Here is a 26,312-nt window from a genome sequence, read left to right as displayed (position 1 = left end):
CAGACTGGGGAGCGTTCCGCAGGACCGCGGACGAGGACGGGTCTCGAAAACCCAGGAACGGCCGAGGAGCTGTCACAGCTTCGAGACTGAGGACACATGATGCGTGAATATGAAGTGTGGCCCCGGATTGGTTCCTGGAACAGAAATAGGGCCTCAGTGGGGAGACCGGCCATCTAAATAAGGCCGTCGCTTAGCGATAGTATTGTCCTGTGTCATTTTCTCCCTTATGACAAATACACTGGGGTTATGTAAGATGCTAACATAAGGGGAAGCTGGGGGGAGGGTGTATGGGAACTTTCTGTGCCGTCTTTGTATCTGTTATTACCCCATAATAAAAAGTTCATTTAGGAAAAATGAAAACAAACCAAAAATGTCATGTAAGCGGGAATAACTTAACCTCATTTTCTAGATGAGAAGATGAGCTCAGAGAGGTGAGGTGACTTGTCCGAAGTCTCTCAGCTCGCAAAGGAGAGGCTGGGGCACGGGTGGGCCTCGATGCACCTGCTGGCCTCTCCAGTGCTTGGTGTGGGAGCGGGACCCTAGTCCCCCAAGCTGGGCAGTCAGGCTGGAATCCACCCTGCCCTCCCAGGGCCGGCCATGGTCGGGTAGGGGGATGACCTTGGGGATCAGCCCGCCCTGCCCCGCCCTGCCCAGCTCTCCCTCCCTCCCTCCAGCTCGGCACCTGGAAGCCGCGGATGCTCGCGGATGCTCGCGGATGCTCTCTTGTTTCCCGGGTCTCCGCGTTCCTGGGGACAGAGCAGCCACGTGTCCCACTGCTTGCCCCACAGGCTCTGAGGTCCAGCAGAGCTGCGCTCATTCTCCCGTTTAGCAGCTGGGTGACCTTGGGCAAGTCACTTTACCTCTCCGAGTCTCAGTTTCTTGACCTAGGGAATAAAGGACATCGTGCCTGTCAAGTGCGGCCTGTGTGCTAAGCCCTCGGCGCATGGATGACACACACTCCCCACCACCATCTCCCTGGAGACCACAGCCCACGAGTGTCTGTGACCACAGACATTGTGACACTTTGCGCCTTTATCCCCGCAAAAAGGATATTTGGGGGACATGAGAGGAAAGGGGCCTGTTCTTCCATTCGTGCAACTAGTTTATGAACCCCGGGGGTCCAAGGAATTCAGTGAGGCTTCCTGTCCCCTGTCTCCTCCCGACTAACAGCTCAAACCTGTTCTTTTCGGTCCCTCACGGTCCCTCCCTGTCAAGTATGTTTAACAACCAGGTGCGTATCCTTCTAGAATTAAAAATACGTGTATATTCTGGCTTCGACATGCCGATATCTTTGTTTAAGCACAGACGGGCGCACGCCGTGCACCCTGTCTCCCCTGCCCTGTGTTCAGCCCACCTGTCCTAGACGCCTCCATGCCGGCCCTTCGTTGGTCCCCACGTCCTTCTTCCCAGCTGCGTCATATTTCGTTATCCGGGTGACCCACGGTTTATGTAACCCGCCTGCCGAGGGCGGACGTTGCCGCTGGCCGTGAGTTGCTCTTACAGACGCCCTCGTACGGGCACATCTGTAAGGTAACTTTCCTAGAAGAGGAAGTACTGGGTCGAAGGGCACGTGTGTTGTAAAGTTTGGAAGATGCTGCCAAATGGCCCTCGGGAGACGGCCCGTTTTGTAGCCCCGGCCACGGCGTGCACGGCGGCACATCCCCTCACACGAGAGGAAGGTGCGAGGGCCTGGGAAGCCGGCCCTTGGCTGCCGTTGATTGCACAAATGTTTTATGAACCAGGCCCCATGCCAAGTGCTGGGACCGTGCTGATGAATGGGCTTTGGTCTTTGTCCTGGAGGAGCAGACGCAGAAACACACCGTTTCGTTATGTCGTGAGAAGCACTATTAATTGAAGGAACTGGCCACGGCGCCGGAGACTCGCAGGTCGGGTTTGAATTTTCCTCCCCGGCTCAGGCAGCCAGCCGTGCGGCCTCGGACCAAATTCGCTGGCTTCCTGGAGTCCGGGTCTTGAGTCCAGCGGCCCCTTTGCTGGCTGCGTCACAGCGCCCACTCACGAGCATTCTCCTGGGGTTTCATCCTGCCGTCCGGTGCCTGAGTCAGTCTCAAGAGTCCGGAGGCAGAGAGCCTTCGCGTCTTGCCCAAACATGGCTTGAAAAATCCTCCTCGGTATCAGAGGTCTTGCTGGCTGAAAAGCTTGCCACCTGCCTCTGCATTTTTCATTCATTCATTCATCCAACGAATATTTATTTCTCACCTCCTCTGAGCTAGGCGCTCTGCTAGACCCCAAGGCCACAGAGATGCTGAGACTCCGTCTCTGTCCTTTGAGTGTGGGGACGGGGGTCGGGAGCAGACGCAGCCCAGGTGATTAGGGCCGTTGGACGCCTGGGTTTCAGCTGGGCAGACTCGGTGCTCGCCATGTTCGCCTGCCCGGGTTGACCAGGCTTTGTCCCGGCCTTGAACAAAGCACACAGGTTCCGGAAAGGGGCCTCGCCGGCCCTGTCTCTCCACCTCCCATCTGGACAGAGCGAGACCCTGGGGGGCTCGTTTGCAAGCCCGGGGCAAGGAAGGCAGCGCAAAGACTGGACTGGTCTGAGTCAGCACTGACCTTCAAAAGCGCTTCCTTGTTTTGTGCTTGACCATCATCGCGGCGTCCCGTACGTCGCTAGGGCGGGAGGCGTGAAAACGGTTCTGAAGCGTGAGTCCTACGTGACGGGGCACCGTTCAGGATTCGGGTGAGGGCGTTGGGCCCGCTTGGTGGGGTTCTTTTCCAGGACTAGTCGTAACCGCAGTCGGCGGGCGAAGAGGGGGAGGGGCAGGAACTGGGGAACTCGGATTGACAGCTGGGCTCCTGCAGCGGATTCTCTCAGCAGCTGGAGAAGACGTTCGAAATTCATTGCTAGGCCATAAACACAGACAGACATGGCCGCTCTGTACAAACTGGTGTGACACCTGCTCAGACATAGCTTGATGGGCGAGCAAAGCACTGGCTGGAAGGATGTGTGCCTTATGCTGCTGTTTGCTTAGAAAATGTAAAAAAAGGATTTACGTTTATGCTCAGCTGCCCGCGGAAGGACACAGGACCGTGGGGGCGGCACCCCGGGCGGGGGGCTGTGGGTCAGGAGCGAGGAAGGGACTCACACGGGCTGCCTTGTGACCCGGCCTGAGTACGTCTCTCATCGTGTATGATCTCTTTCCCAGAGAAAAGGAAAACCCTCTAATGCTTCCCCGTGCCTCCTTCTCAAGGTTTGGAGGACTTGGGGAGTGAGTCTAGTATCCCCCCATGTCTTGGTGTGGTTTCGGCAGCTGGATGGGGACCTTGGGGATGTCCTCAGCCCGCCCTTCAGTTGGAGCCTGAGCCCTTGGGGTTCCTTTTCTCAGGGCATTGGCTGTGGAACACACAGGTTCCAGTCTAGTTTTGTGGGCCACCACTTTGCGACCTTTATTCGTGTGTGTGTGTTGGGGGGGGAGGATCAATCCACACAGGAGGGTCAGATCAAGACCCAAGGTGGCCCACCTTCCCAGGAGCAGGGTTGCTTCATGTCAAGGTTAAGAGTAGGAAGGGGCTTTGGAGGGTGTGCGGATGGAGAGCCTCTCCGCCTCCCTCTCAGCAGCTTTCCTCCGAGAGTGGGGGAGTCGGGGGGTGGCCCGCCAGCACCCCTGCCCTGCGCCCCTAACATGCGCCTCTGCTGTTTCTTCCAGTCTCGATCTGCTGCTGTGTCTTCATCCTGTTCCTCTTCCTCTCAGAGCTCACTGGATTCTTAACGACGGAAGTGTAAGTCCTACCCCCACCTTGGGGCATTCCAGAGCCTACCCCCCCCCCCCAGGAGAGGAGACAGGATGGGCTTTAAAGCGGAGACAACCCTCCGAATCTTCCAACGCCCCATTCGCAAACTCGTGGCGTGGGCCCCTCCTCTGCCTCTTAAAAGGGTTTTAAAGTCGGAGCGAACGGGGACGCTGCCTTGCTAAAGCCGAAGAGGAAACCTGGGTTCCGTGGGGACCGAGGGGAGGGGTCCTGGGTCTCCAGATGAACAGAAACCATTTGCTCTCTTTGCCATCCCTTTGTTCGGCCAGGGGGCGTTTTCCCCCTCTGAATCATCACGGGGTCATTGGATGCTAAAGCTAGGGGTGTTCAGAGAAGCCTGCAGCTTCCCACCCGAGGGGGCGAGGTCGCTGACATCAGAGCCCGGCCCCCTCGCTGAGCCCCCTGCCCGGTCCCAGGCCCACACAGCACAGCGAGGAAGCCGTGTGGGCTTCCTGGCAGCAGCTGACGCATTGTGAGTCCATCCCCGGTTCCTAGTAAATGTTCTGGGCCATGTGGAACACAGATGCCATTGGAGTTATTCAGTCGTGGCCTCATCGGACGCCCCTCTGAGATGGAATCAGACCCAGGCTCTTCCTGCCTTGGCCATGGGCTCGAGGCTTCCAGGCCTCTTAGTTTCCATGTTTACAGCCCAGAAAGTCATCACGGGGCAGGGCCCTCCTGGCCGCTCGCCCCTCTGATCAACACTGGAATTTTCTTTTTCACTCAATGGAATTTATTGGTTTCCTTTGCCTCCCTCTCAGGCTCAAGACAACAGGACCCTGAAAGCATGCTTAGCCGAATGGGCCTCGTTACTGCCTGAGCATAAACAGATGGCCAGTGAGGCCGTTGTCCTCTTTGCAGAGGAGGAAACCGAGGCTCAGAGAGGGAGAGGGGCTTGCCCTCAGTCCTGCGGCTCGGAGGGGGCTCCCGCAGCCCGCCGGGCTCTCTCTGACCCCTAACTTGTTTCTAGATGTAGCTCCCAACCCTGCACTGGTGCGGGAGCATTTGCCCTGTCCCTCTGAACCTGGCTTGAACCCCGACGGCACCAAAGCCCAGGAGGCCTCGGCCAGTGGTAGAAAGAGCACCGGACAAGGCATCGATGGACCCAGGCCGGTCTCTGCTCGATTACCTCTTTGCTCTGTGAGCCTGGGCCCATTGCTGAACCTCTCTGGGTCTCAATGTCACCAGTCAAACAGGGGACAGTGAATCAGAGTCACAGCCCCCTTCTAGGTGTGGGGAGGCTTATCCGCTTCCTGAGGCACGAACCCCTGCCCATGCAGGGCTCAGAGAAGGGACTCTGTGTCCCACCGCATCACACATCGTGCCCCCAGCGGGGGACGATGACCTGTCCGAGTCGCACGTCTTCATCTAGGGGTCATCCATCATGAGCTGCAGGTGGAAGGAGGGAGATGAGCAAGAGATTGAGACTTGCTGGCACTTTGAAGGACCTACCACGTGCCAGGCGCCTGCTGATCTGTCCAGGCTGCACCCTGTTCCCTGGGAGGAGGGTCGCCGTGCAGGCCCCTCCTGTTCTGAGCAGGACGAGAGGAATACATGTGTCACAGCAGCAGGAGGAAGCCCCGGCTGTGTCCCAGGCCCCCTGGCGGGAGGCGCCAGGGCACTGGCAAGTGCAAAGGCCCCGAGGCAGGCATCCCCTGGTCTGTGTGAAGAGCAGGCAGCAGGCTCGTGTGGCCGGGGCAGAGGGAGCAAGCACGGAGGGTAGTAGGACATGGAGCAGGTGAAACGGTTCGAGCCAGGCCCTGTACCCTGCAGCCTATCTGCGGGACTCGTCCTTGGCCCCAGGCCCCCAGAAGTCAGGGGCCCGGTGTGCCTGGCTCACCGCTGTGCGGTTCCGTGCTCAAAGGAGCCAAACATGCCGGCGGTGGACGCAGACGGTCAACAAGCAAACGCCACTAGAATGTGTCGACACATGCCTAGGACCCTGAAGGGAAAAACGAAGCTGATCAGGAGACGGGGAAGGTGTGTGCCGTTTGGCGAGGCCGAATCAGGATTGCAGGCCCATCCCAGAGGGGTGGCAGGTTGGGGTCCAGACCACGGTAAGGCGAGTCGTAATCATTTTGCCGGTGGAGGGTCTCACCTTCCACTTGTGAACACGACACCCAGGAACCGGGGCAGAGCCTGCGTTTACCTGACAGGTGCTTACTGTAACGCTTGAGATACTTCACTGGCCACAGAGCCGGATCTCTTGGTGCATTTGCTTATTTCGTATTTGGTCCCCATCTAATACTAAAAAGGCAGCAGGGCTGCCCGTCGCCAGCACGTAATAAACGCCCTGTGAACGTTCATGCCTTTGTCGCCTCCCTGGCCTTCTTACCGACCTTTGGAGGGATGGCTCATTAAGTCCTTTGTCGGCTCAGCCTGTGGTGAAGTAGGACACGGAGGCAGGCGGCCCCGGGCGGGTACGTTTTGACGTCAGAGCTCGTGCCTGGAGCAGGTGAGGCCCCACCTGCTGGGTGAAGGGCCACCCTGGCAAGCCCGGGCGGCTTCTGTTTACCCAGGGCCGGGCTCTCTCCTTCCCCATGAGCACAGTGTTCCCACCGCCCTGACCCCCCTCCTCTCCAGGACTTCCTCTTCCTGGCTCCCGGGGGCATCCTGGACGCTGGTTCCACCAAGTCCCTGGAGAGGAAGAAAGAGGAGGGCGAGGAGAGGAATCAAACCACGAGGGGCCATTCGTGGCGTGTTGGCCTTGTGTGCGGCCCTGGGCTAACACGGCGGCTCCGTTTGCAGCGGGAGTGGCTGGAGTGAGGGGGTTGGAAGCGGGGGTGAGCAGAGAGGCCGTTCAGGGCCGGGCTCCATCCGTGACGATGCAGCGACCCTCATGCCCCCTTTCTCTCTGCTGCCACATAACCATGGTATAGAAGTCTCCCAAAGGGAGTCTGCAGGGGTGGGGGGACCGAGGACACCTCGGAAAACTCCAGAAGGAAAAGGCAATGCTCTTTTGGGGTCTTTCCTGCAGCAGAAGCTTGTCTGGGAAGCCCAGCCGATTTGGGAAGAACCGAAGGTCACAATTCTTGTCCTTCTCTGGGCGGCTGGCCGTCCCTGGCAGCTGTGTGACCACAGTGGGTCAGCTCCCCACCCCCTGCGGGTAGTAACCCAAGGAAATGAGGTCACCGCTGGTTGGATCAACATCGCTGCAATCCTGGCCTGTGGTTATCAGTGACATAAGCCGCTATTCTGGCCTGGCCCTGGGGGAGAGAGGCCTGTTTGTTTGGGTGTTTGGACTCTAACCTGGGCCCTGGACAGGCCATTAATTATCCTTGGGAAAAGGGCCCCCCAGGGTGCTCCGAGGACTGTTTCCAGAGGAGCAAATCCCTCCGCTCTTCCTCAGAGAACATGGCCACAGAACATTCCAGCCTTTGCCCAGGCCCTGGCTGCTCTTAATTAACCTAATGAAGATTTAGTATAAGAAACTGTAGTCACTGGAATTCTCCATTGATGATTTGCAGCATGGTAGAACTCATGATCATTTCAAGTCCTGATCTATAGTAGGCGACCAAGTGGCAGCCACTCAGGTTGGCACCGTGAGATGATCAGCTGGTCCGATCATCACAAAACCCCTTGAGGTAGGCACTGCTGTTAGCGTTAGCCCCCCCCCCTTTGCAGCAGGGGAAACTGAGGCACCAAGAGGTTAAGACCACAGTGAGGTTAACAAGTGGTGGGACCAGAGTCGAGCCCAGGTCTGTCTGACGCCAGAGCGTCAGCCTTACCCATCTTCCCATCCCTTTCTGCCCAGAGCATTTCGGAGTCCTGGGCGCCTGGGAGCCACGGCCTCTCGGTCAGACGTGTGCGCCCTCCCCAGCTGAGGTGGGCAAAGCAGGCAGTCAGCCACCCAAAGGGGCCTTGGAGGTTATCTTGCCCGGCATCCTCACACATTCCCCCCAGGAGGCCCACAGTAGGGAGGCCGATAACTTGACCAGAAGGACGAGCTGGACAGCTCTCTCAGAGGGCAGGTGGAGAGCCGCAGTCGTGACATGGAGCAGTGTGAGGCCCGAAGGCTTCTGAGCACAGAGTGCCGGCGTCAGGTCGGTGCCTCAGAAAGCTCACCTCTGGTGAAGATGGGTGTGGGGCAGGGTGGCCCTAGAGGCCAGGGCCCAGGCGAGGAGGCTGGACGATGACCCCAGGCAGAGCAGCTGAGCGTCCTGGGGCGACAGCTGTGGAGACGGGGTGGGGACAGGACTGGGTGTCTGCGAAGGGCTGATTTGGGGACAGTGTTTGGGTACTCCCGTGGCAGCATCTGACGCCCCCGCCAGACAATAGCTTCCTCAGCGCAGAGCACGTGCTCACAGCCTCCGTGCCCGGAACGAAGGGGAGGTGACGGAGTGGGCGGCGCATTCCAGGTGGGGGCGCCAGACAGCGTCGTCGGGGAGTCGGGCGGCCGGCGTGGGAGGGGGGTGGGGGAAGGTGGTAAGCCTTGGCCGTGCAGGGAGAGAGGGCTGGGGAGGAGCGGAGCTGGAACGCAGTGGAGGGCCTTGAAATTCTCGGCCGAGGCGTGAGTGTGCTGACACCTGTGGAGAACTATTTTATTTGCTTTTGGAAGAGCACTGGAATAGTTGGGATTCCCGCCCAGCGTCCGCGACCTCCGTGTTTAATAACTGGATTTAACGGAAACTTACGCAGGGGCGAGGCGCGCGCAAAGCAAGGGCCTGGGGCGGGGGCGGGCAGAGGAGGGACGCAGGGCCTGCGAGCGCGCTCTCTGGGACCTGGAGTTCTGTATCCCGACCATCCCAGGTGTGAGCCCGTTATTACCTACGTGGCAGGCGGAGGTGACAGGGAGGCTTGCGGGGCACAGGGGGAGGAGACTACAGAGCATGACCGTGCCCTGCGGCTGCTCGGGCCATGGGGCAGGGGGACAAATAAGGATGGTGACGCCTGCACCACAGGTCTGCTTGGGGGCCGCTTGCCCCCGACCGTTTCGCTGATTCCGATCCCATCCGGTGCAATGCAACGCAGAGAGCGCGGCTCCGGCCTTCGGCGGCTCCAGGTGCAGACCCCGCCTCTGCGCCGTCCTGGCCGTGTGACCTCGGCCAGTCTTTCCCCATCGCCTCTGAGCCTCGTTTCATCCTCGTGAAGAGAGCAAAGCAAGCCCCGTGAAACACGGGCTCGGTCCGCGTTAGAGGAGGAGGTACCACGTGCGAAGGCCACCAGCGCTGCCTGGGAGCTCGGAGCGGGGGGCACATCTGCTTTGATCAGTCATCGGGAAGGTCGGGTTGCAGCGCCCCCACGGCGGTGCCAGGAACTTTACAACACCCCCTGACCCCGCGCCGAACCCTCGCCACGCTGCTGCGAGGCTGCGAGGCCAGCGCCGTTGGCCGGGAAACCGTGACGCGGACGCGGACGGCAGGTGCGGTGGGCGTTTCCCCCCTGAGCACGCGCTGTTTTCTGGGGTCGCTCCACATCCGTGGTCGCCTCCGCTTCATCTCCGGGGAAACGGAGGCTGGCGAAGGCGGAGCCCCTTGGCCAGGGTCGCCCCGCCAGCAGGTCACAGAGCCAGGACTGGAACCCCGGGAGCTTCGACCTCTGCCGGGACGCCTCAGTCTCTCTTTCCTGCGGAGGGCTCGCGCCCGGCCCCCGAGAGAGAAGCGAGCGGCGCGCACGCCCCTGCCCCTTGGACACCAGCTTCCGCACAGCCCCGGGAGGCAGCTGGAATCCTCAGCCGTTTTTCCTTTTCTACTTCCTCCTTCCTTTTCTTCTTTTTTTTTTTTTTGTTTAGTGGGATGTACATAACTTACAGACAGCAGCAAACTGTACAAATCTTAAAGGCGAGGCTGGAGTGTTTGCCTGTATTTAGACGCATGTCACCATTCCCCCATCAAGATGACACGTCTCTCCACCAGCCCGCCCCGTTCTGACCTCTGTCGCCGTAGGCTAACTTCGCCCATCTTTAAACATCACAGGAAGCTTTCCCAGCTGAGGGAACCGAGGCTCGGGGAGGTGGAGCAGCTTGTCCCAGGTCCCCCCACTTCGTCCTGGCAGAGCCAGGAGGGGAGCTCACGCCTGTCCGCCACTGCCCCCTGTGGGTCTTCTCACTCACCCTCGCTAGTGACAGGCAGAGTCAGGCCCGCGAGAGTCCCCAAACAGCAGTGAACCCATACAAAGCGTTTATTTTAGCAACACACGGGCTTGTTTCTGGCCATCCGTTCACCTTTTAAAGTCCGCTCAGCCCCAGGCGGTGAGGTTGGCTCGCTTTGGCAGGCTGTGGCTGGGGGTGGCAGGAAGCCAGCACCCTTGGAACATTGGCCTTGGACACAGAAGGTGGCTGCATTGACCTCATCGAGTGGGTGGCACAGGCGACTGACCTGTGTTTATCCCACGGCCCAGGGCCGTTCGCAAGGGCTCCTGGGAGCAGCAGCCAGTTCTGGCTTTACAAAACCAGACCAGCCCCTGGCTCGGCAGGTCAGGCCTTTTCCTCACCCCCCAGCACCTCAGCCCCTTTGTCTGGGCCGCTCTGGGGAGCTCGGGCCCCCGCGAGCTGGGAGAGGCCTCCTGGGGGCCTTGAGGGTGAGCTCACCTTGGCGCCACACCTAGGGCTCACCTCGCTCTGCGCTGAGGTCACCTCCAGAGGATTGCCAGGGATGACATCATCCCACAATCCCTCGGTGACAGGCAGAGGCTCCGCCTCCCAGGTGGGAGAGGTGAGTAGCTTCAAGGAAGAGTCTCACCGGGCTGGGCAGGGAAGCTGGGGGCTCTCCCTCCGTGACCATTCTGTGAATCACGCAGCATCCCGTTACTCAGCAGCCCTCCAGAGCTGCGATGGAAGGCCAGGGCAGAAACTGGGTGCTGAAGGCTAAGGAGGAGCCCTTGGCTGTGGAGAAGTCAGTCCTCCTCCAACGTAACCTCCCGTGATCCTGTTTCTCCCCTCCCGCTGGCTCATTCGTTCTTCCTGTTCTTCGATGTGGGCCAGCGCTACGAGCCTGCCAAGCACACCCTGTGGCCTCACACCCTGTGGCCTCAGAGGGCCAGGATCCCCCTCGTTCTCTCCCTGGACCCCGGGGGCTGAGGACAGGAGGAAGGGAGGCCGAGTGGGCCCTGGGGCTCGGGCAGAAGGCAGACCTGGGCTGGGATTGCAGCTTATCCATTTCCTGTGGTGTGGCCTCGGGGGTGGGGCTCACCCTCTCTGAGCCTCAGTTTCCTGCTCGTATAATGGAGATCGGGATATTTCGCAGGGGCAGATGGGATGACGCGGGTGCCCATGGGCCAGATCGGGCCTTTCCTGGCTTAATGGGCTGGAGGCCTGGCAACCTGAAGGCCGAGCCGGGCCCGTCCCTTGCTCGTGTCCAGGGTCATCCTCGTTCGTGACCCCCACAGGGAGACAAGCCCTAAGCCCTGGCCGTGTGTTTGAGCCCACCATTTCTGGTTAAATGAGCACCCACGGTGTCACACTAGGGGCTAGGGGCACAAAGGCAGGATCTTAGTAAAAACAATGCCCTGGCCCCGGCCTGGCTCATTCTTGCCCAAAGAAGTGGCTGGCGTGGACGGGGTTCTCGCAGAGTCCGGCCGTTTCGAGCCTCAGACCCTTGACCTGCAGCCAGTGCCCGGGGCCGCCTCAAGCACGGCCCGCACTGCCCACTGGGCCGGCCTTCGGATTGGGCTCCCTCTTCCCATGGGGAGTTACCTGGGCCCTAACACGGCCACCTGGTGTCCAGTCAGCAGCTTCTCGGGGATGTCTCCCTCCAGCCACCTCAAGCTCGGCACAGCCACGCGGAGCTCAGCGCCTTTTCCTCCCCACCTGCCCGACGCACAGTTCCAGAAAGCAACGTGGCCGTCTGCCTGCATGCCTTCCCCCTCCCGGCCCCACGCCCCGTCCGTCAGCGAGGCCTGCCTCTCCATCCCCACCGTCCCCAGGCCAGGCTGCCATCTCCTCCTCCGTCTGGTCTCCCTGATGCGCAGTGGCCCGTGCAGAGAAGGAGGGAGCCTCTTAGGGTGCCGCCTGACCTGCCCCCCATTCTCTGACACTGCGCCACATGCCCGCTTCCCTCTGCTCGATGCGGCGGCCTTCACTCCGTTTCCAGACGGTGCATCTGCCACGCCCTCTGAGGGTCCTCCCTCCTCAGCCTTCAGACCCAGTCCATCTGGTGGCAGAGACGTTTTCCCAGCCACCTTCCCCAGAAGCCAGTCGCCCCTCCGTCCCTCGCGACACCCGCGGCTTCCCATCGAAGCAGTAATCGCAGTTGGTGTAAAGTATTTATTTATTTCAGAGACGGTGGTGTCTGTAAGCCCGTGACGGCAGAGACTGCGTCCGCCTGGTCTCCCCCTCTTTCTAGTGCCCGATGGGTTAGGCACTCAAAAAGTGTGGAATAAATGTGCGTTGCTAACTGATCCCCGTGTGGTGCCATTGTCCCCAACAGTAAGGTGTCGAGACCGTCCGCGGAGCCACCTCCCCCCCCCCCCCGCAAAGATGTCCACATCCCTGTCTCTGAAAACCTGTGAATATGTAACCTCATGTGGCAAAAAGAACTTTACCAATGTGATGACATCAGAGGTTTCGAGATGGGGAGGTGATTCAGGGTTATCCAGGTGGGCAGGGTGAAATCACAGGGCTCCCCTCCTGTAAGAGGGGAGAGAAGATGCCATGTGGCTGGCTCGGAAGACGCAGGAAGGGCCGTGAGCGGAGGCGGCCTCCAGAAGCCAAAGGAGACAGGAAAACAGGTTCTGCCCTGGAGCCGGCGGGAGGTGGACAGCCCCGCGGGCCCGTTCTACACGTCTGGCCTCCAGAAGCAGAAGATAATAAATGTCGTGTGTCCTTTCAGGCCCTTAACTTTGTGACGATTTGTTACAGCAGCCACAGGAAACTGATACATTAGTATCTCAGACCTGGTGGCTTTGTCAGAGCTGGGACATGAAGATCAGCACCCGGGGGGTCCCCGACTTCCCAGTGGGGAGGGCGGGGAGCTCAGGAGAGGAGGGAGTCAGGTGCCGTGCGCCCGCCGCTGCCAGCCCTGGCTCCTCGTAAGGGCAACGGTTGTCATGTGAGAGTTCACATCACCCCGTTCACAGCGGCAGGGCGGTAGCCCCATGTGACGGATGGTTTCGCGGAGGCGACATTATCCGCCCGAGCTCACAGAGAGCGTGGCAGAGGCGGGAATGGAACTTGAATGTAATTCCGAATCTGCGCTCCTAACGCCACCCCAGCCCCCGCCCCCCTTCTCCATCTCCGTGGGAAGGCCACCGTTTGGAGATGTGAGCAGCTGCCCCGTGCCTCGAGCAGGCACAGGCTCCCCCCAGAGGGGAGTCCAGGTTACTGGCCGAGCAGTCACCAAGCAAAGTGGTCCCCCTGGCCATGCCCTGCCGCTGGGGCGGGTGCCTTTATCTCAACACAGCCTTCTGTGCTTGTCTCCCTCAGCGTGAACGAGCTCTACGTCGATGACCCAGACAAGGACAGCGGAGGCAAAATTGACGTCAGCCTGAACATCAGTTTACCCAATTTGCACTGCGAATGTGAGTACCCCCAGCAGCCCCCTGCTCCGGCGGGGCGGACGGGGCAGACCGCAAACACCAGGGACAGGAGACCGTCCCCACTGCTTTGGCGGGGAGAACGTGATCGAATGCGCATGCACTCGGTGGCTTTCTGGAATAAAAAGCACAAGAAACCGCCAACGGGGGTTACCTCTGGAGGGCGGCCGTGCCGGGGTGGGGGGGGTGTCTCTTAGGTCAGGCTCCTGAGAAGCAGAGTCTGAAGTCTCTGCAGGTGATTTATCGAGGGAGGACTGGCCCTCAGGAGGAACCTGTAAGCACCTAAGGGGGGCGAGGGGCCACAGAACGACACCACGGTTTGTCCCGCCTGGTGGCAAGGGACCGTTCCCCATATCCTCGATACCATTGGCTGATCTCTACAGGGCGATGCGTGCAGGTGAGGGGTGGGGGTCACCCAGCCTCGCAAGCAGGGAGACCTGCGACCAGCCAAGAGTGGCCACCTGGGCAGGGACACGGCTCTGAGCCATCAGCAGCCGTTGGAAATCTTCCTTTCTTTACTTCACACTCTTGTTTATCTGTTCGTTTCTTTGTTTCTACCCAGAGAACACATCACTTGTATAAAACGAACCCCACTGGAAGTCTGGTGTGGAGTCACATTCTGGCTCCTTTGCGTGCCAAAACCGTGTGTCAGTCTCCACGTCTGTAAAACGGGCCGAGGGCACGCTATCGCCTGAGGTCGTGGGGAGAACCCGATACGCTGGCTTCTAGACTGGTTCGCCGGCGGGCTGGGTGTCTTTTCCCGGGCTGGGGTTCCGGCCGTCCCTCTGCCCCGGCCGGGCACATAAGCCGGTGCAGATGCCGGCCCTCCCCTCCTCCCACCCGCTCCCTCCTACTGAAGGGCAGAGCATCGGGGACGTCTGCAGGCAGAGATAGGGAGAGAGTCAGCCCCGTTACCGCTTTTGGTGAGAATGACGTCACGATTTTGAATCCACAGTGGGCCCCGAGCCAGGGACCCTATTGGAATAAATGGGTTTTATTTTTATTTTTCCTCTCTCTCTCAGAAAAATAACTCATGTGGTGGCTCCTCCTCAGAAGTTGGTCATGTCTCTCTGGAACAAGGAAATTTTCAGGCCAGAGGCTGTGACCAGCGGGGCAGGGGAGGGAGAGGATGTGGTAACAGGCTCCGTCCCAGCTCCAGGCAGCCGCCCAAGAGAGGCCGGGCAACCCCGGGCCGCGGCTGCAGCCGGCCCACGGGGCCCTGCCACTCCGCAGGGCTGTCACCCAGACCTGCCACCTGGACCTGCCCCCCCGGACCCGGGCCACTCCCATGAGAGCCCCGTCCCCGGCTTTTCTGTAAAGAACCTCAGGTTTTTGTGATGGGAAAAAAAAAGTACATGCTCATCATTGTACCTTTGGAAAATCCAGAGCAGCAGGGAGAGAAGGAATTGCTCATCGCCCACCCCCACGACAGCGCTGGTGGACGCCCGAGGCCGTTCTGCCGGTCGTGGGCAGTCCCCTCTGCGCATTTCTGAGCCCCGCTGAGGTCATGCGGCTCTGCAGCCGTGTGTCCTCCTTTTACAAATCATGCTTTTTGTTGTTTGTTACACAATTAATACCGGAATGTCTTTCTTTTTTAAAAAGAGATAACATGTTCAAAACACGGAAATAGACTTAAAAAAAAAAAAAACAGTAAAAGTGACGCCCGTGTTACCTGCGGTGCCCTCCAGCCCAGAGGAAGCCTCCGCTGGCAGTCGGGGTTCCCTTCCCCCGTCCCTGTGTCTGTCTGCCTCGCTGTCCGTCTGTCGTCTGTCGTCTGCAGACGTAGATCATGTTCGGGTTTTTCTTTTTACACAATCGGGACCCAACTCTATGGGACCTTCCTGGGGTTTCTCGTTTTTTTTGTTTGTTTGTTTGTTTGTTTGTTTCTGGCTAATATTGCAGAGCTGCTCTTGTATTACTCATACGGTTAGTGAAACAATGACCACAGCGGGCATTTACTCCGCTCGGGGACCGGGCCGGGCCCCGGCCTGAGCCTGAGTGTTTCGGCCACCTTAGTGCGTGAAAATGAGAGGTTCTCCGGCAGCGGAGCGGCTACAGGGCGTGGGCCCTGGATGTTGCCTCCGGGGTTCTGATCCAAGCTGCACTGTTTCTTAGCTGTGAGATCTCGGGCCAACTACTCAGCCTCTCTGAGCTGCGGCGACCCCTCATCCAGGATGGTCTGGTAATACTGTCGCCTCCGCAGAGATATTCAGACGATGCATTCTTACCAAAAAAAAAGGCACTTAGAAGAATGTATAGCACATAAGTCAGTGCTTGTTTTATTTACTTATTATTTTTAATGCCCACAGCACCTGGTCTTCCTACGTGGTCTCCCATCCAAGTACTAACCAGGCCCGGCCCTGCTCAGCTTCCGAGATCAGACGGGATCGGGCACATTCAGGGTGGCGTGGCCGTAGACTGTTTTAATTTTTCTAATCTTCACTAGCCTAGGGTTGAGGAGGAAACCGAGGCCCAGAAAGCTGAGGTAGCTTGGCCGAGGTGCCGGCTCAGAGGCCACATTCTTAGCTACCGCCCTCATGCCACATGCGGATTGAGCCTGTTCCTGTACCTGTCCCGGCGTCCCAGCAGCAGGGGGATTGGGGGGGGGCTGTCCCACTGACCAGCCCCCTGCGGACAGGCCGTCGAGATGCTCCCGGTTCAAACGAGGTTGCCCGGAGCAGCCCCGCACACCCATCTGGCCGTGTGTGCCTCGGGACGGACTTCCGGCGGGGAGCAGGGCCGCCGGGCCCGCCGGGGGCCCGCTCGCGCCCCTTTTTCCTCTGCCGTCACGGCGTCAGCCGCGCCCACGCGGCACAGGCCCACGAGCGAGCGGCGCCCTCGGTGGCTGCGTCAGGCTCCCCTCTGCGGGCGGCCGTCACTCACTTCACGTCTCCACTGAGGAGTCGGGGGTTGTTCCCGTTGATTTTTCCCTTTTCGGCTTGGCTCGCTTAAAAGATTACCTCCAGCTGTTCTCTCTTTAGATTGCAGCCTCCCTCCTAGTGTTGCTTTCAGGGAAATTCCTGCGTTTCTGTGTTTCTGTCGTTTATCGGCCCCCCCCACTCCCCGCCCCCTTGCCACTTGGAGCATCCCAAGGAAAGCGGTCGGCAGGCACAGGTTGGGAAGCTGAGTCACGGAAGTGGTCAGGCCACACTGGAGTCGAGGACCAGGACGCCAGGCCCCAGATTTGCCATTTAGTGTACTGAGGAACCCCGGAAAGTGCCCAAGCTCCCAGAGGGCAGAGCTCGGAGGACTGGGCAGTGGTAAAGGAAGGCGTGAATGAATGGGCGAGGGATGAATGAATGAATGAATGAATGAATGCCTGAGCCTGTTCACCCGTGAACCCAGAGACGGTCTGAGACGCAGGAAGGGTCCACGTTTATTGAGCACTTGCCGATTCCTGTGCATCAGACCCTGAGCTAAGCTTTCTCCACACGTGTTAACTCTTCGATCCTCGTGATGTTCCAAGGAAGGTTTAATTATTATCACCTCATTTTCCAGAGAAGGAAACTGAGGCCTCGGGAGGTCGAGCGCCTCAGGCACGGCTGGTTGCACAGCGGGTAAAAGGCAGGGCCAGGATCCCGGCAGCCTTTTGACCCTGACCCCCTGCTGCCGGCCTGCAGCCTGGCGTCAGGCAGAGTCGTCACCCCTGCGGCCCGCAGTCCTGCACCTCTGGCCCCACTGGCTGCTGCCTTCCTGGCTCCTTCCAGCTGCGGGGGGCCTGGCTCCCCCTTATTCTGGGGCCACTTTCTCCTGCTCCTTGGCCAGCCGACTTCCTCTCTGTGCCCCTGGGACCCAGACCATGAGCTCCCGGAGGGGCCGCCCCGTCCGTGCCGTAGCGTAGATGGAGGAGAGGTCCCAGAGGAGCGGGCCGCCCGCTGCTCCCGGCCACGGTGACGTGTCTCTCCTTGCCTCCCGCAGTGGTTGGGCTCGACATCCAGGATGAGATGGGCAGGCACGAGGTGGGCCACATCGACAACTCCATGAAGATCCCCCTGAACGGCGGGGCGGGCTGCCGCTTCGAGGGGCAGTTCAGCATCAACAAGGTACAGAGCCCCCCCAACCCGACCCCCGCCATTTATTCACCCCCCTCCCCACCATCTTCTTCCCCGGAAAACGGTGGCGGACGGCAGAGCGGCTCCCCCACCGCCCCAGATAGAAGCGACGCCCCCCAAGTCATTCGACCTGCCTCAGCCTCGGATTTTACATCTTTAGCTTGAGAGTGGGACGATGATAGTCATGTGATGATACCCTCCACGTCACGCAGTTTGCGTGGGAAAGGCATGAGCTATTACATATTCATTCATTCATTCCCCATTTTTCCGAAGCTCCTTCCCGGTCCCAGGGCGGGTCAGCGGCTCTGGGGCGGTGCGCTGAGTCAGGTGGGCGGACTCGCCATGCTGCGGAGCGTCCACTCTAGTGGACGGTGACTGAGAGTCGGCGCCCAAACCGAAAAGCCTTCGAACCCCGGCCGGCCCGCGGGCATCGGGGCTCCCCTTCTGTCCCCCCGCGTCCCCATGTTGTTTCATCTTTCCGACACTTCGGTCACACATGCCACGACCAGCGTGTCCACTCGCTGCGGGCCACAGCTCAGGCCAGCCTCTGCCCCCCTCCCCCGCAACCCTTGGAGGGATGGGGGTTTGCGCTTTTAGGGAGCATTAAGTCAAGGGGTGCTCGGTTAAGAAAGCCCGCCGTGGCTGTGGGCGAGGTCTGCAGCGGGCCCCCCCACCCGCCTTTCGCCTCCCAGCACCAGGCTCGCACTTGCCCCCGGGCGCCCTCGTCTGTCCATCAGGAAGTCAGCCAGCAGCCCGAAGTCAGCGTTCACGTGCTTCGAGCTGTACCAGCCGCCCACGGCACCCCCGGACTCCTCGCTGAATCACTCAGGCCCTCAGAAGGCGGGCAGGATGGGCTGGTGTTTGGCGCCTGGCTCCGTCTATATGTTTTTTAAAATCCATCAGAGACACTGACGTAGGTTCCTAAGTCACAGGCTCTAAAAGCGTCGTCTTTCCTTTCTTCGGCTCAGTGTCTGGCATGAGTCAGCCACCTGTGACGGATCCTGAGCGGAGGGGGAGTCGGTCACTGAGTCACAGCCTCGAGGGGCGGCCGCGGGTGGCAGCTGTGCGGGAGCCAGCCTCCTCGGCTCACTTAAGTCCGGGAGCGAGAGCCCCAGGCCCCGCACCCGGCTCTGAACGCTGCCCACGGCCCCGTCCGCAGGAGGCCCCATGTCACCGCACAGAGAAACTCTGAGGGACACGTACCTGCCCTCTTGATTCCTCGCTTCCGGGGGTGGTAGGCAGTGGGGGGTTTAGCCCTGACCTCACCATGGGAATTTTTTATAATACAGATGTATCCAGGTGCTACTTTTATAAATACAAATGAAGTTAAAAATATTTTTAAATACAGTGGGCATTTCCCCATGCCCTGCCCGTGGACATGCTGTTCTGTCTTCTGGGAGAGTCCGTCCCTCGTGGCTCCGATGGCAAACATGGCCGTCCTGCGAAGCCAACCCAGTGTGACAGCTGCCACGGGCTTTGCAGTCATCACCTCATGCAACCCTCCCCATAACCGTTTTGTGGTTATCATTCCCGTTTTGCCAATGTCGGGAAACTGAGGCACAGAGTGGTGACTGACCGTGCCCCAGGCCCCCCAGCTAGGAAATAGGGGCAGACTGGAGCCTGCGTGTGGTAATTAGGGCCCCGAAGTGGGTGATGCTGTCCCTCCTGGGACATCTTGCCAAGTGGTCATTCCTGCTCACCCCAGACCCAGTGGGTTTCCCACTCATCCGAACCCCCGCAGCCCAGGGCCCAGGCACTGTTGAAGCTCACTCGACTGTGAGCTTGCTGACCCTGGGTGATGTTTTGTCAGCCAGGAACTCCCACGTCAGGCCCTAGCAAAGACAGGAATATTCCCACGAGAAGTCCACAACTGTGTATTTGAAACAGACGTCCCTACAAAGTAAACATACTCTGACGGACCCCGGCCGAGCCGTAAGCCACGCTCTTTCTGATGGCCGACAGTATTGATTTGGAGTTCGAGGAAGCTCTGCTGGTCTGCAGGCCTAAAGGTCGTCCCCCAACCCACCGTGGGGACAAGAGCCAGCAGGGCGATGGTGGGCAGCTGCCGTTTCGAGCCCTGGCCTTGCAGCAAGCGCTGAGCCGGGTGCTTTACGTGCAGGCTCCCCGTCCAGAGCCCCCGTAGCCCCCTCGGGGAGCTACTATCTGCGCCCCGTGCTACAGGTGAAGAGCCTGGGGCTCTGAGAGGGTCAGTGGCTGCTCCAGAGTCCCGTGGCTGGGGCCAGGCTGGGATCCAGATCCTGATCTGTCTGACTCCAGGGCGAAGCCCTGCGCCCCACCCTCTGGGGCGGCCCACCAAACCCCTGGGATGCGCATCTCTCCCCAGGTGCCAGGCAACTTCCACGTGTCCACACACAGTGCCACGGCCCAGCCACAGAACCCAGACATGACCCATGTCATCCACAAGCTCTCCTTTGGGGACACACTACAGGTGAGTGGGACCCGCTCAGGGTGGCATGGCTGGGGGTGGACGTACGGGGGGCTGTGTCACCCAGAGCCTTCCGTCTTCCCCGGGCACAGAGGGATGCCCTCCAGAGGGGGTCACCCCCTTCGAGCCCCTGCTCCGTCACACTTCTGAAGGAAGCTGCCATTTCATTAACCGTGCACTGACCTCGGGACCTGGGGCCGAGACCTGGGGCCTGGGGCAAGGGACTTGCTTTTCACGAGGAAGTACTAAGTGCCAGTGCTTTCTCTGCGTCATTCCTGCAGCCTTAGGAGGTGAGAGGGGCCACTGCATTTTCAGACGTGGAGCTGGGCCCAGAGAAGCCACTCGTCCAGGGTCCCCCAGCAGATCCGCCCGACTCCACAGTCCAGCCCGCTCCCTCCACGGCCCCCTCGGCCTTCCTGCTCAGGGCCCACGTGCACTAAATAGGGGTAGCACTATGAATGAAGTATCCTGAGAGTCCTTGTCATTATCATGATTGAAAGGGCCTCCTCCAGCAGGCCCAGCCCAACGATTTCCTATCAGGCCAGCAGCACAGAGGCACCGAACACTGACCACCCGATCTGCGCCAGGGGCAGCCAGGGGACCTTCGGCGCCCCCTGACTTCTCCACCCCTCGCCACTATGAAGTAGATGCTCTTACTCACTATTAGCCAAAGGGGATGAGTCCTCAGGGGGAGGTGACCGTCCAGCCACAGCGCTGGGGCCGGCAGGTGAGGGGAGCTGCAGCCAGGGCACACAGGGCCCTGACGGAGGCAGGTGGCGGGGGGGGGGGGGAAGAGGGGAGGACGGACCAGGAGGGACGGGGAGCGGTCCGCACTGCTGTGCGCCACTGGCAGAGCGGGACAGGAACAAACTTCTGCTTTGTTGTTCTTCAGGTGGAAAAAGGATTTCTCTTTCAATGCAAAAAACTTAGCTGAGGGTCCATCCGCCCATCCATTATCCATCCATCCGTGCAACGAATATTCGTTGCGCACCTACTGTGTGCCAGGCCTCGTGTACACACTTTGGCGAGGACGCGTATGGTCCCTGCCCGTGTGGGATTTACCATCTAGAAGGGAAGACAGACGTTAATCAGACAGTCACACAAATGAATGTGAGGGACAGAGCGGCACATAGTAGTTGCCCAAGATCGGTCCTCTTGGGTTGGAGACCAAGTCTTCAGACGGACAATCCCAAGGCAGCAATGGACAAACTTTCTTTCCCTTTGGGCTTGTTGAGAGTGTGCCACCTGAGGCTAAGGTCGCCACTGTCCCTGGAGTGGCCGTCTCTGCAGGATTCGGTCCCCATCGACCTCCCTGGCCTCCCTCCTTCCCACTCCTCACCCCACTTCCTTTCTGAGGCCACACGGGCCTCTGTCTGTTCCTTAGTCTCCAGGCTCATGCATTTGCATATCGCTTGCCTGGTTAGCTTCCCACTTTCCTGCAGATCTTGGTATCAATGTCACTTCCTTCAGGAAGTTCTCCCGGGTGTCTAGCTCAGCAGCCCCGGTATCTGGTGTGCCGTATCCTGCTTTAGATTCTCCTTGAGGCTGACCTGGTTTCCCGTGCCCTCAGAAAAGAGGTGGGGTGTGGCCTTGAGCCCTTCTCCGCAGCAGCCCCTGCAGCCGGTCACACACACCCAGGCCTGCTGCTGTGACGAGCGGTTTCTTTATAACTGTCACGTGTCCTCTGCAGCAGACAGGGTGGGAGGCCAGCCACCCTGGGCCCCCTTTCAGAGAGCTGTGGACATCTCAGGAGGACCGTGCCGGGCTCCTGATCTTCCTTGGCTTGAGTTTTCTGTGCGGCCTAATGGAAAAAGTCCAGGCTCAGGGTCCGACAGACCTGGATTTGGAGTTCGCCTCTGCCGTTCATCAGTGTGAGATGCGGGACGAGTGTCCGTGCTTCTCCAAACTTAATGCTCTTCTGCAAAATGGGCCCAAATGGCACATCATTAGGGACAGCAAATGAGGTGACACGAAGTACCCAGGACAGAGTGGCACATCGTAGCTGCCCAAGATGCGAAGCCAGTGCCGACCACGCACCAGGCCTGTGCTGTGTCTGCGTCTTGCCCCCCACAACTTGTCTACAAGACGGACCCTGACGGATCTCTATTTTGCAACGCAGGCGGGGAACCCAAACTGGGTTGCACCTGGCTGCCCCCTCACAGCCAGATCTGGAGGCGGTGGCATCCTGAGGTCACTCCCCTCCCTGTGCTTCTCCACAGGTCCAGAACGTCCATGGAGCTTTCAACGCTCTCGGGGGAGCAGACAGACTCACCTCCAACCGTACGTACCTCGGCTGGGGAGAGCCGCTGGTGGTGGGCTCCCCGGGGCAGCAGAAGGGGCGTGGGGGCGGGGAAGGGGCGCGGACCGAGCACTCGCTGTAAGCCAAGCTGTCGGAGCTTCCGGCCCACATTACGGAGGAGGGAAGGGAAGCTTCTTGTCTGCAGGGAACGCACGTGGCGGCCCCAGGGACACCGTAAGTGCTCGGTGAATACCTGCCATGACCCTCATTCCTGTTACTGTGACTGTCACGTAATTGCTCTTAGCCGAGCTGATCACCTCGGGTCCCACAGGGAGTGACGGCAGAGTCAGAATTCACCCTCGACCACGTGGCCCCATGAGAACAAGTCTGCAGGTGGCTTGGTCAGGTCCGGCCACCTGGGCCACCTGCCCTGCTCCGTCCTGTCTTCCTGCTTGAGCCCCTCACACCCATGAATGCCCCCTACCTGAGCCATCTCCCCGCTGAGCCTCCAGGCACCTCAGAGCACGGTGTCTTTTTTTATACACTGGCAGAAAATTGCACGCACCTACTCACGGGAGTGCACGCACACTCAGGGCCTTTGTTCGTGTGCACGGTGCGGGCCTGGGAGGCCCTTCTGCTCAAGCAGACCCGGCCCTGGATCCTGCAAGGACAGGTTACCTATTTTAATTTCCTCACCTGAGCTCACCTTTTTCATCCATAAGGCTTTTCTTGTCACTTCTTAAAATACATTCTGCTCTCCAATAGCCAGAAAGCCAAGCAGAAGAAAACGTCTCTCCATGACCTGCCACCCCCTGCCCGCCCCCCCCAGCAAATTGGGTTTCTCATTTCTCTGTCATTTTTTCAGAAGCCGTTTTTTTCACGGTACAGATAACAGTTTACCTTCTGAGTTTTCTGCTTGGCCTCATGATGTAATCACAGTTTGTGCCCAGTTTTTTCCAGTGGTTGGAGGCACGGGACAGCTCTGCCATGCTGTATTCAGGCAACGTCTTTTCATGGATAATGTCTGTTGTTTCTCGTTTTTCACCATCACCGTTCAGGCCTGTGATGTTGATGCCGTTTGCTTTACGTCACCCAGTGGTGTCCCAGCAGGGTCTGTGCCCTTTCATGCCCCCTCCGGCCACGTCTGGGTGTGCAACAGGACCCCCCCTGTATTCATGCAAATGTCCGATTATGATGGAGGTGACCCTGGATGGCGGGCTGGTCCTCCTCGCAGTTCTGCGTAAGGGCAGCCTGTCGTCCCACGGTCCCAAGGTGGCGATCCACACATGCTTGCAGTCAGCATGAACCCCCTCAGCTGCCTGATGTGGGAGGAGGATCAAGCAAGGAAGGCCCCAGAGTGCTCCAGCTGATAGAATGTGTGGGCAGAAAACCTCGCCTGCTCTGGGACTTGTACAAACGCCATCTCAAGCTGGCTTTGTGGAAGGAAAAAACACATACAGTCAGGCAGCAGGCAGCCGGGCGTAGGTAGGGCTGGCTCTCATTTCCCCAGCTCTCAAACTCAGCCCTCCCCATGCCCCCTGCTGGGCCTCCGCCTTTGAGGCCCCTCTGTTCCCAGGTCTTCCCGGGGGGGCTGCTTCTTGTCCTTCAGGTCTCAGCTCACATGCCACCCCCTCAGAGAGGCCCTCCCTGACCACCTCATCTGTCTAGAGTAGCCCCTACTCCTGGTAACAATCCTGTTTTTCTCCTAGCGCATACCACTCCCTTCGAAGATACCCAAGACTGATCTGTTGGTATTTGAGCTGTGACGATTGCATTGTGGTGGTGGTTTTGTTTCGTTTTGTTTTGTTTTTTTTTTTTTAAGGAGTTCTTATCTTTTAAGGAGACAAAACTAAACTGGATGAGTCGCTGCGATGTCTGGAATTAGCTTCGAAATAAAATGGGGGAGGAGGAGCGATGGGTAGAGATGAAGCAAAGCTGGCCGTTGTTCTTCGGCGGTTCTGGGGAGCGGATACATGGGCATTGGAAATACGACGATGCCCTAGTGTTTATACATTTGAGCTTTTCCCTAATAAGCTGTCCGAAGGGCAAGAGGGAGCCAGCAGCCCCTGGGCAGGTCTGCTAACAAGGAACCGCGTGGGTGTGCTGGGTGCAGCGTCTCTAGCGGACTTTGGCAAATTGGGTCCAAGGCCTTAAAACGGCCATTACATCTGAGTCATCACTTCTACTCACAAGGGGGTGAGCTCAGGAAATAATTAAGAGAGCGTACAAAGATTTAGGAAAGTCGATGTTCGTTAGATCACTGTTTATGAGAGTGATAACGAGGACGTGTCTGCATCTAGCCGGGGGGCTTGGTCGAGCACGTTGTGGGTGGCCGCGCCGTGGGACGTGTGCCGCCGCCCCCCCCCCCCCGTGACGTGTCAGAACCTCACTGGCATCCAGGCAGCGGGCATCTAGGGAGTACCTACTAAGTGCCGGTCACCGTGCCAGGGGATGTGGCGGCGTGCGAAACTGTCACTGTGGAGTGTCCGTTGTGTGTCTTGGACCTGAAATGGCACCTGTGGTGTTTGGTTCTTAGCAGAAGGTTCGGTGTGATCCAATTTTAGGAAAACATAAGAGTGTGTGTGTGTGTGTGTGTGTAAATATAGATCTGGCCGTTTATACATAAGAATGCCAGTCCACGGTTTTCTGTGGATGGTGGATGAATGAGTGATTTTTTCTTTACAGTCATCTGGCTTTTGTACAAATTTTAATAGAACTGTTTCTTAAATTAAACTTATTGGGGTGACATCGGTTAACAACATTATGTAAATTTCAGGTGTATCGCTTTCTCACACAACATCTGCATAGTCCATCGAGCGCTCACCACCCAAAGTCTGGTTTCCTCCCGTCACCATACATTCGACCGACCCTTCCTGTTCTCCCTCCAGCCCCTGCCCCTCCGGTAACCTCCGTTCCGTTCAACAAACTATTGCAGGTGTGAGTTTTGTACCTACAGGCTTTCAACCCGGAGCAACGGGCGCTTGGAGCACCGTATTTCAAGTGTGGTCTTGGGCTCCTGGTTTATATCATGCGGATTCTGAGCCCCGTCTCCGGCCCACGAAGTGGGAACCCCTGGGGGTGACGCCAAGGTGCCTGCCTCTAAAATCCCGGGTGGCTGGTGATCCTGCCATCCGCGGGCCACTGTGGGCTCGAGCAGGCGGTGTCAGAGTCTTCGCGGACTTAACCCCGAGGCTGCAGGGCTTTACCCAGGCTTTCAGAGGAGTTAGGTCTCGAGACAGTTCAGGAAGCACTGTCCTTTCCTCAGTGAGACTGTCGGCAGGAAGAGGCTGTGAACACCCTCTGCATCCTCTACCTCTTTATAAAGATGAGTCCAAGGGCCCAGGACTGACTCAGGGTTAGTCACGGTGGTTCTAGAAGGCAGCAACAGAGGGGTCCTTGAGTTTCTCTCAGCGTCCAGAAGGTCCAGAGAAGCCGTGCCTCTCCCAGGTGATAGTCGGCCGCTTCGGGCCAGCATGCTGTCAGCCGAGTGTTTGATCCTGCTTACCTCATGCTTATCAGAAGCTGATTCATCTGTTCTCTCATTCATGCCTCTGACCAGTCATCCCTCCCTTCGTTCATTCATTCAATAAGCATTTGTCACTGTCCGCTTTGTTCCAGGCCCGCAGCTGGGTTCTGGGGACACGGGGATGAGTAAGGCCCGGTCCCTGCCCTCCGCGGCCCCGCCATCCAGCGGGCGGTGAGGGCGAGAGTTACCGTGGAATACGACAGGGCCGGGCGGAAAGAGCTCGATCGCCCGTCATCTGAAACTAATCAGTTCTCCACAGATGCATTCTTCATGCTTCTGGTCGGTGGGCTCGCTTTTTTTTTTTTAAAACTTAAACCCAATGTGTATCAGAAGTGACAGTATTCAAACAGAGACCAGAGCGTGCACAATGAAATGTGATCTTCACCAACCACATCCTGGCTTCCCCTCCAGAGCCTAGAACGGCTAATAGTTCTTTGGGTATCTTTCCAGAAAATTCTTCTCCGTATTCACGCATATAGAGAACGGGAATCGTCCCTTCCCCCCAGTCCGCGGACACGCGCTGTTCACCCTGTTCCGTAACTCGCTCCTTCTCACACAACGGTTCCCCTTGGAGAGGGGCCCCTCCCGGCACCCAGCCTCCGAGGATTGCCCCATTAACGGACATTGCGCGTTGTTCCCAGAGTTTGAAGACTGAATACAGGAGCACAGATCTTGACAGGGGGAGCCTTTCAATTCCTGGTGTCACGGGGAGAAAACAAAGAGGGGTCACTTAGTGACGAAAATGTGGAGCGCGAGGGCCGCCCCTCCGCCCCCCTTCCCCGTCCCCCGTCCCCCTGGCCGTACCCAGGGAGG

At 58.9% G+C, this 26,312-nt stretch overlaps 1 protein-coding gene and 1 non-coding gene across 2 annotated transcripts in view; one reads left to right on the top strand and one right to left on the bottom strand.

Annotated features, from left to right (window-relative positions):
• The window catches only part of ERGIC1 (endoplasmic reticulum-golgi intermediate compartment 1), an 84,957-nt gene that overhangs the window by 43,165 nt on the left and 15,480 nt on the right, over window positions 1-26,312 (top strand). Inside the window, exons 3-7 of the mRNA XM_016145103.2 lie at window positions 3,663-3,735; window positions 13,127-13,221; window positions 17,155-17,279; window positions 19,633-19,737; window positions 21,954-22,014. Of these exons, the coding sequence (XP_016000589.1) occupies window positions 3,663-3,735; window positions 13,127-13,221; window positions 17,155-17,279; window positions 19,633-19,737; window positions 21,954-22,014 (459 nt within the window). The remainder of the gene's footprint in view (window positions 1-3,662; window positions 3,736-13,126; window positions 13,222-17,154; window positions 17,280-19,632; window positions 19,738-21,953; window positions 22,015-26,312) is intronic.
• LOC118605999 lies at window positions 15,537-15,655 on the bottom strand. The gene has a single exon (XR_004952292.1). It is a non-coding gene; the product is annotated as a 5S ribosomal RNA (ribosomal RNA).

The sequence above is a fragment of the Rousettus aegyptiacus genome, unplaced genomic scaffold (genome assembly GCF_014176215.1).
Source record: "Rousettus aegyptiacus isolate mRouAeg1 unplaced genomic scaffold, mRouAeg1.p scaffold_m13_p_7, whole genome shotgun sequence".
Taxonomy (NCBI): Eukaryota; Metazoa; Chordata; class Mammalia; order Chiroptera; family Pteropodidae; genus Rousettus; species Rousettus aegyptiacus.
Note: the sequence above shows the minus strand (reverse complement) of the source record. Positions and strands in the feature narration are given on the sequence as shown.